The sequence below is a fragment of the Rhinopithecus bieti genome, unplaced genomic scaffold (assembly GCF_001698545.2).
Source record: "Rhinopithecus bieti isolate Rb0 unplaced genomic scaffold, ASM169854v2 scaffold_9899, whole genome shotgun sequence".
NCBI classification, from domain to species: Eukaryota; Metazoa; Chordata; class Mammalia; order Primates; family Cercopithecidae; genus Rhinopithecus; species Rhinopithecus bieti.
In genome coordinates, this window is record NW_016806979.1 from 5,640,733 (window position 1) to 5,649,738 (window position 9,006).

The following is a 9,006-nucleotide window of genomic DNA, read 5'->3' on the forward strand; positions in this document are numbered from 1 at the left end:
TCAAAAAAAAAAAAAAAGAAAAGATTTTATCCCAAGGTTGGAATTGTCCCAGACACTTAAGTGTACAGCGAAGCCTTGTAAAACGAACAGAAATCTCCCCTTGGCCGGGCGCGGTGGCTCAAGCCTGTAATCCCAGCACTTTGGGAGGCCGAGGCGGGTGGATCACGAGGTCAGGAGATCGAGACCCTCCTGGCTAACACGGTAAAACCCCGTCTCTACTAAAATACAAAAAACTAGCCGGGTGCGGTGGCGGGCGCCTGTAGTCCCAGCTACTCGGAGGCTGAGGCGGGAGAATGGCGTAAACCCAGGAGGCGGAGCTTGCAGTGAGCTGAGATCCGGCCACTGCACTCCAGCTTGGGCGACAGAGCGAGACTCCGTCTCAAAAAAAAAAAAAGAAAAGATTTTATCCCAAGGTTGGAATTGTCCCAGACACTTAAGTGTACAGCGAAGCCTTGTAAAACGAAAAGAAATCTCCCCTTTATACTGGTATGTGAAGGAAACTGAGGCTTAGGTGGGGAGGTGGAGGCAGAGGTCAGCTGGGGCCCTGGGGTGAGGCTGAGCACCCACCTGATCCGGCGGAAGATGCTGTCCAGGTCCCGTTTCATCTCTACCAGGGTCCTTGTGTGGTGCAGGAAGCGCTCGCTCATCTGCTGCAGGCGGGCGCTGGACAGGTTGTTGAAGTTGAGCAGCATCTCATTGGTCTTCTCAAAGCGGTCCAGCCTGATGGTGGAGAGAAGGCATGAGCTGCCCAGCTTCGGGGCCCTGCCCAACCTGGCACAGCTGACTGTTCATGCCAAGCCCTTGCCTGCTTCACAACCTCTGCATGGGCTGTTCCTTTGTCCTGCAGAGTTCTACCTACTCTTTGAGCCACCTAGCAAACTCCTATTCAACCTTCAAAACCCTACTCAAGGGTGTCCTTCTCATGTAGCCTTGTCTACCTGTTCAATCAGACTTTTTTTTTTTGAGATGGAGTCTTGCTCTGTTGCCCAGGCTGGAGTACAGTGGTGTGATCTCAGCCCACTGGAAGCTCCGCCTCCTGGGTTCAGGCCATTCTCCTGTCTCAGCCTCCCCAGTAGCTGGGACTACAGGTGCCCGCCACCATACCTGACTAATTTTTTTTTTTTTTTAGTAGAGACGGGGTTTCACTGTGTTAGCCAGGATGATCTCAATCTCCTGACCTCATGATCTGCCCACCTCGGCCCCCCAAAGTATTGGGATTACAGGCGTGAGCCACTGCGCCCGGCCCAATCAGACTCAACTCCACTAGCCCCAGGTTGTTCCTCTGGCCCAGCCCTGACACCATAGGGCCAGGAGGGTCTGTGTCTGGCTTTGTCTCCCCTCAGTCTGGAAGTTCCCCAGAGCCACATCTGAATCTGACTTAAAAAAATAGGAGACCAGCCAGGCACAGCAGCTCAGGCCTGCAATCCCAGCCCTTTGGGAGGCTGAGGCAGGTGGATCACGAGGTCAGGAGTTCAAGACCAGCCTGGCCAACATGGTGAAACCTGCCTCTACTGAAAATACAAAAATTGGCTGGGCATGGTGGCACATGCCTGTAATACAGCTACTTGGAAGGCTGAGGCAGGAGAAATCACTTGAACCCAGGAGGCAGAGGTTGCAGTGAGCCGAGATCGCGCCATTGCACTCCAGCCTGGGCAACAAGAGTGAAACTCTGTCTCAAAAACAAGAAACAAATAAACAAAAAACCCTGCATATGGTCTCCTCTGGTCCTTCAACTCTCCCCACCCCAGGCCTCGGGTCCGGAGCCCCTGCGGCCCTTCAAACCTCCACAGCTGCAAAACCTCCCCAAAGCCCTGCTTCCCGTGCCAAGGCCTCGCCTCCAGGCCGGGAAGGAATTTACTTTGGAGCCAGCGACAGATTTGCTCATTTCCTTCATTTTATCACCAGTGTGGGCCCCGGGTAGGGGCGGGCAAGACAAGAATGTTGGCCAGCCTGTGGATTCCTTCCCACACTCACATCCCCCAGCCGCCACTCACATGTTCTTCTGGGCCAGGATGATGGCGTTGACATCATCTGTGTTCACCATGCTCAGGATGCGGCCGCAGAAGACCCTCGAGGCCGAGTCCGGGAGGTCCATCTCTTCCTCCTCCTCCGCTGCCTGAAACAGGCAAGAACAGAGTGGTCTGCACCAGTCACCAGGTGAGGTGGGACAAAGAGGCCAGGCCGGGACCCCCATGTGCTGGAATCTAACCCAACCGTGGTGGTATCCTACGGTGGGGATGTGTGACTGTGGCTCAGTCATGCCACCTGAACCTCAGGTGTGCCAGCCCAGGAATTTGGAGGTATTGGGCAAACTAAGAGAGGTTGTATTTGTAAACTGTACCCAAGCACATTAGAATCCCATCACCTCCCTCTTCCATGAGCCCAAGACCACAGGCACCTCTCATCTGCACAGATCTGCTAGCTTCCTCCCTCATTCCACGTCACACACCTGCTGTCCTCACAAGCTGAATATGTGTGGCTGCCTCAGCAAATCATCAGCACCTCCAATGTCTCCTCTCCCAAGAGGTCAGGGACCCCTATTCCAGTCACTCTTACTGCTTCTCTTACTACTTGACCTTGCTTTTTTATTTCTTTTTTTTTTTTTTTTTTGAGATGGAGTCTCGCTTTGTCGCCCGGGCTGGAGTGCAGTGGCTGGATCTCAGCTCACTGCAAGCTCTGCCTCCTGGGTTTACGCCATTCTCCTGCCTCAGCCTCCCGAGTAGCTGGGACTACAGGCGCCTGCCACCTCGCCCGGCTAGTTTTTTTTTTTTTGTATTTTTTAGTAGAGACGGGGTTTCACCGTGTTAGCCAGGATGGTCTCGATCTCCTGACCTCGTGATCCACCCGTCTTGGCCTCCCAAAGTACTGGGATTACAGGCTTGAGCCACTGCGCCCGGCCACTTTTTTATTTCTTTTTGATACGGAGTTCTACTCCTGTCTCCCAGGCTGGAGCACAATGGTGCGATCTCAGCTCACCGCAACCTCCGCCTCCCGGGTTCAAGCGATTCGCCTGCCTCACCCTCCCGAGTAGCTGGGATTACAGGCGCCTGCCATGACGCCTGGCTAATTTTGTAGTTTTAGTAGGGACAGGGTTTCACCATGTTGGCCAGGCTGGTCTTGAACTCCTGACTTCAGGCGATCCACCCACCTCAGCCTCCCAAACTGCTGGGATTACAGGCATGAGCCACCGTGCCCAGCCTACTTTACCTTGTTTTTGTTTGTTAAGAGACAGGGTCTCGCTATGCTGCCTAGGCAGCTCCTAAATTCCTAGGCTGACACGACCCTCTTGCCTTGGTCTCCCAAAATGCTAGGATTACAGGCATGAGCCACCGCACCCAGCCACACTTTACCTTGATTTAATTGCTTCACTGGTTCACATCTTCATGAAATTATCCTAGTCATCAGCTAACCCATTTGCCTGTCACCCCCACAACGTCAGCTCCAAAAAAGCAGAGGTGGCCGGGTGCGGTGGCTCACGCCTGTAATCCTAGCACTCTGGGAGGCCGAGGCAGGTGGATCACCTGAGGTCAGGAGTTCAAGACCAGCCTGGCCAACATAGTGAAACCCCATCTCTACTAAAAATATAAAAATTAGCCAGGCATGGTGGCAGGCACCTGTACTCCCAGCTACTTGGGAGCCTGAGGCAGGGGAATCGCTTGAACCCGGAATGCAGAAGTTGTGGTGAGCCAAGATCGCGCCACTTCACTCCAGCCTGGGCAACAGACTCTGTCTCAAAAAAACAGAAAAAAAAAAAAAAGGCAGAGGCGTGTCTGTCACCAAAGCCTGACCCGGAACCTGGTTCATAGCAAGGGGCTGCCAGAATGTCAGAATGTTGTTGTGGGGAAGGGCAACAGAACTTTTCAAACTCAGCTCTGACATGATGCTTTTTTAAATTTATTTTTTTTTTTTGAGTCCTGCTCTGTTGCCCAGGCTGGAGTGCAGTGGTGCGATCTCGGCTCACTGCAAGCTCTGCCTCCTGGGTTCACGCCATTCTCCTGCCTCAGCCTCCCGAGTAGCTGGGACTACAGGTGCCCGCCACCACGCCTGGCTAATTTTTTGTATTTTTAGTAGAGACGGGGTTTCACCGTGTTAGCCATGATGGTCTCGATCTGCTGACCTCTTGATCCGCCCGCCTCGGCCTCCCAAAGTGCTGAGATTACATGACATGACACTTTTATTAGCAAACTAAAGCCAAGAATTGCAGGCACTCACAGCCAACCTGTGGGCCCCAGTAACCCAGATGGTTCTGAGGTTCCCAGTTTCACTGGCACACAGATGACTGTAGTGGCAGGCAGGGACTTCCAGAAGCAACCAGGGGAGGAGGGGCTACTGCACTGACCCTCCTAGGGAGTTCAGGAAAAATCTAGGATCCTGATATAGTTTGCCTCTGAGGCCCACACATTTAATAGCCAAGAAACAGAGAGACCTACTTCTACTGGATCAGAAAGGGTTTCAGAGGCTGGGCGTGGTGGCTCATGTCTGTAATCCCAGCACCTTGGGAGGCTGAGGTGGGCAGACTACTTGAGGTCAGGAGTTCAAGACCAGCCTGGACAACATGGTGAAACCCCCATCTCTACTAAAAATACAAAAATTATCCAGGCATGACTGCGGTCACCTGTAGTCCCAGCTACTCAGGAGGCTGAGGCAGGAGAATTGCTTGAACTCAGGAGGCAGAGGTTGCAATGAGCCGAGATCAAGCCACTGCATTCTAGTGTGGGTGACAGAGGGAGACTCCATCTCAACTTAAAAAAAAGAAAGACACCTGGAGAGGGAGGTCCATAGCTAGTGCCAGAGAGGCACAGTATTGGGACCTTCTGGGATACATTCCTGCTTCAAAACAGGACTCTTTTCTGTCTCTGGCTCCCAGATGTGAGGGCCGGGGGGGTTCCTGGCACTTCCCTCCCGTCCCCCCCGCAACTTCCTCTCACAAGAAGCCTCTGATTACTGCTAGTCTGCCCCACATACACAGTGAAATTAACCCAGCAAAAGCTCTGATCCCAACTCCAAATGTAGATTTATTGAAGAAACACAGAGAGGTAGGCTGTTTGACCATGGCAGAGCCACTTCACCCTTCTGAATCAGTTTTTTTCAACCATAAAATGGGAATAAGGTAGAATGACGATCTCACAGTGCTGTCTGTGGCAACTGAAACCAAAGGTGATAACGAGTGGAGCTCAGGACAGGCTGTTTCTCCAAGAGGAGTGTGAAGAAGTCCCGGGACAGGGCCCGGGAATCAACATTTTGACAGCATCCCAGGGGTCTCTAAGAACATATTACGGGCAAACACTTGTAGAGCACTTCAGTTAATCCTCAATCACCGTTACGAGGCAAACAATCATCTCCGAGTGAAACTGAGGCTCACAGGGGCGGGCTCAGTTGCCAAAACTCACACGGAGAGAGAGAGAAGCACCACGGTTCTATATTCAGGTTATTTAACAGAATTTAACTCAGCCATCCAAGCTCTGAAAAACCCCAAGTGGGGAGGGGCGTAAATACCCCCTCACGCCCCATCCCCTACAATACGGGGAAACTGAGGCACAGACCGGGCAACGCCCAGCTCCAGGTTACACGACACACCCAGAACACAGGCGGCCCCAATTTCTATGCCCCTGATCCGGATCCAGATCCAGCCCGCGGCGCCGCCTGCGTATCCATTGAGCAGACGGGGAAACTCATGCCTGTGCGCAGCAGCAATGACCAGATGTGGCCAGCGGCGCACCCCATCCCACCGCAGCCCGGGGGCCGCGCCCGACCCGGACCGGTTCCCCGAGGCCCTGGAGTCCCCAGCCCCACCCCAAACTCTGCCCCGGCGTCGGTAGCGGCGGCACCTGCACATCTGGCGGCCTTGCTCGCGCTTCCGGGATGGCGCCCGCGCTGGCGCAACGTCACCACGCACCGATCGTGCGAGTGCGCGTGGCGGCGGCGTACCCTGGAGTCGCTTGCGTGCGTGGAGTCACGATAGGAAAAGGCGGGGCTTAGACAGAGCTACAGCTCGCGGGCGCATCACAATGAATAGCCAATCAAACAGTTTGTCTCGCGCCTGCGTATTTCCAGAAGCCCAGACTTCAAAGCAGCCCGGAAGAAGGAAGGCTGAGAAGTGTCCCGTTTTATAGATGGTGTGATTGGCGTCACAGAGCGGTAACCCTCTGCAAGGTCGGAAATGCTACAGTGGTCAGCGACCAAACCACACTCAGGTGTCCTGCTTTCCAGGCAGGGAATCAGACTCATCTGTGTTCAGACAAACCTACTCCATTTTTGCTGATTTTAGTCTAAGTTTCCTTTTTTTTTTCCCCAGGCAGAGTTAAGCTCTTGTTGCCGAGGCTGGAGTACAATGGCGCGATCTCAGCCCACCGCAACCTCCGCTTCCCAGGTTCAAGCGATTCGCCTACCTCAGCCTTCCCGAGTAGCTGGAATTACAGGCATGCGCTACCATGCCCGGCTAATTTTATGTTTTTAGTAGAGACAGGGTTTCTCCATGTTCGTCAGTCTGGTCCTGAACTCCCGACCTCAGGTGATCCGCCCGCCTCGGCCTCCCAAAGTGCTGGAATTACAGGCATGAGTCACCGCGCCCAACCCTGGTTTCCATTTACACTTCCACGTTGTTTTGGAGGAATGCACTGGGGAATTTTTTAAAAAGGGTTTACGGGCTGGGGGAAGTGGCTCACATCCTGTAATTGTAACCCGAGCACTTTGGGAGGCCGAGGCGGGCGGATCACGAGATCAGGAGTTCGAGACCAACCTGACCAATATGGTGAAACCTCGTCTGTACTAAAAATAAAAAAAATTAGTCGGGCGTGGTGGCGGGAGCCTGTAATCCCAGCTACTCAGGAGGCTGAGACAGGAGAATCGCTTGAACCCGGGAGGCAGAGGTTGCAGTGAGCCAAGATCGCACCACTGCACTCCAGCTTGGGCGACAGAGCAAGACCACGTCTCAAAAAAAAGGACAAACTAAAAAATGAAGAAAATGGGCCGGGCGCGGTGGCTCACGCCTGTAATGCCAACACTTTGGGAGGCCGAGGTGGGCAGATCACGAGGTCAGGAGATGGAGACCATCCTGGCTAACATGGTGAAACCCCATCTCCACTAAAAATACAAAAAAATTAGGCAGGTGTGGTGGCGGGCGCCTGTAGTCCCAGCTACTGGGGAGGCTGAGGCAGGAGAATGGCGTGAACCCGGGAGGTGGAACTTGGGGGGGGCCGAGAGGGGCCCCCTGGCCCCCCGCCTGGGGGGAAGGGGGAAACTTTTTCTAAAAAAAAAAAAAAAAAAAAGGAAGAAAATGTATGGTGAATTTTAAATTCATATTAGTTTGTGTATATGAGTACCAGGTTTCTGTAATAAAATGCCTCACAGCTACAATTGGGAAAAAAAAAAAAAAACATGGGCCGGTGGCCCGAGCCTATGGTCCCAGCTACTCAAGAGGCTGAGGTGGGAGGATCTTTTGAGGCCAGGAGGCAGAAGTTGCAGTGAGCCAAGATCCCACTCCAGCCTGGGCAACAGAGTGAGACCCAGTCTCAAAAAACAAACAGGCCGGGCGCGGTGGCTCACACCTATAACCCCAGCACTTTGGGAGGCTGAGGCGGGTGGATCACCTGAGGTCAGGAGTTTGAGACCAGACAGGCCAACATGGTGAAACCCCGTCTCTACTAAAAATACAAAAAAAATTTAGCCTGGTGTGGTGGCAGGTGCCTGTAATCATAGCTACTCAGGAGGCTGAGGCACGAGCATCTCTTGAACCCAGGAGGCGGAGGTTGCAGTCAGCCGAGATTGTGCCACTGCACTCCAGCCTGGGTGACAGAATGAGACTTTGTCTCAAAAAGCAACAACAACAACAACAATCACTATAAACTGATATAGATTTATTTCATGGGTTATAATTATTTCCTTTCCTGCCCCTTTAAATTAGCTCCTGTGTCCTTTAAATATGTCCCCACCATTCTCTGAGCATTATTTATCTTGAGCTCCACAACATGATCCAATGTTGTGGAAAATCCCTGGAATCAGCCATTTTCTCCAAGGAACCCGGTTCCTTTGCTTGAAGAGTAGGATTTAGAAACCAAGATCAGGCAGGGCGCAGTGATTCACACCTGTAATCCCAGCACTGTGGGAAGCTGAGGTGGGCAGATCAGGAAGTCAGGAGTTCGAGACCACCTGGGCCAACATGATGAAACCCTGTCTCTACTAAAACACAAAAAAATTAGGCAGGCATGGTGGGCTCCTGTAATCCCAATTACTCGAGAGGCTGGAGAATCACTTGGACCTGTGAGGCAGAGGTTGCAGTGAGCTGAGATCACCCACTGCACTCCAGCCTTGGCAACAAGAGCGAAACTCTGTCTTAAAACAAAAAAGAAAGAGGCCAGGTGTAGTAGCTCACTCCTGTAATCCCAGCACTTTGGGAGGCCGAGATGGGTGGATCACCTGAGGTCAGGAGTTGGACACCAGCCTGACCAACATGGAGAAATCCTGTCTTTACTAAAATACAAAATTAGCCAGGCATGGTGGAGGTCAGGGGTTCGAGATTGGCCTGGGCAATATGGTGAAACCCCGTCTCTACTAAAATACAAAATTGGCCGGGCGCGGTGGCTCAAGCCTGTAATCCCAGCACTTTGGGAGGCCGAGACGGGCGGATCACGAGGCCAGGAGATCAAGACCATCCTGGCTAACATGGTGAAACCCCGTCTCTACTAAAATACAAAAAACTAGCCGGGCGAGGTGGCCGGTGTCTGTAGTCCCAGCTACTCGGGAGGCTGAGCCAGGAGAATGGCGTGAACCCAGGAGGCGGAGCTTGCAGTGAGCTGAGATCCGGCCACTGCACTCCAGCCTGGGCGACAGAACGAGACTCCGTCTCAAAAAATAATAATAATAAAATAAATAAATAAATAAAATTAGGCCGGGTGCGGTGGCTCACGCCTGTAATCTCAACACTTTGGGAGGCCGAGGCGGACGGATCACGAGGTCAGGAGATCAAGACCATCCTGGCCAACATGGTGAAACCCTGTCTCTACTAAA

General features: G+C 52.9%; 1 protein-coding gene across 2 annotated transcripts in view; it reads right to left on the minus strand.

Annotated features, from left to right (window-relative positions):
- The window catches only part of KXD1 (KxDL motif containing 1), a 10,368-nt gene extending 4,392 nt beyond the window's left edge, over positions 1-5,976 (minus strand). Inside the window, exons 1-3 of one of the 2 annotated variants that reach the window (XM_017879430.1) lie at positions 5,829-5,976; positions 1,995-2,116; positions 568-720 (exon numbers count right to left, since the gene is read on the minus strand). In XM_017879430.1, coding sequence (XP_017734919.1) covers positions 568-720; positions 1,995-2,095 — 254 coding nt within the window. In that variant the 5' untranslated portion in view covers positions 2,096-2,116; positions 5,829-5,976. Of the gene's footprint in view, positions 1-567; positions 721-1,994; positions 2,117-5,793 lie in introns of both variants that reach the window. The other variant, XM_017879431.1, reaches the window with a different exon arrangement.
- Positions 5,977-9,006: the final 3,030 nt, after the last annotated feature.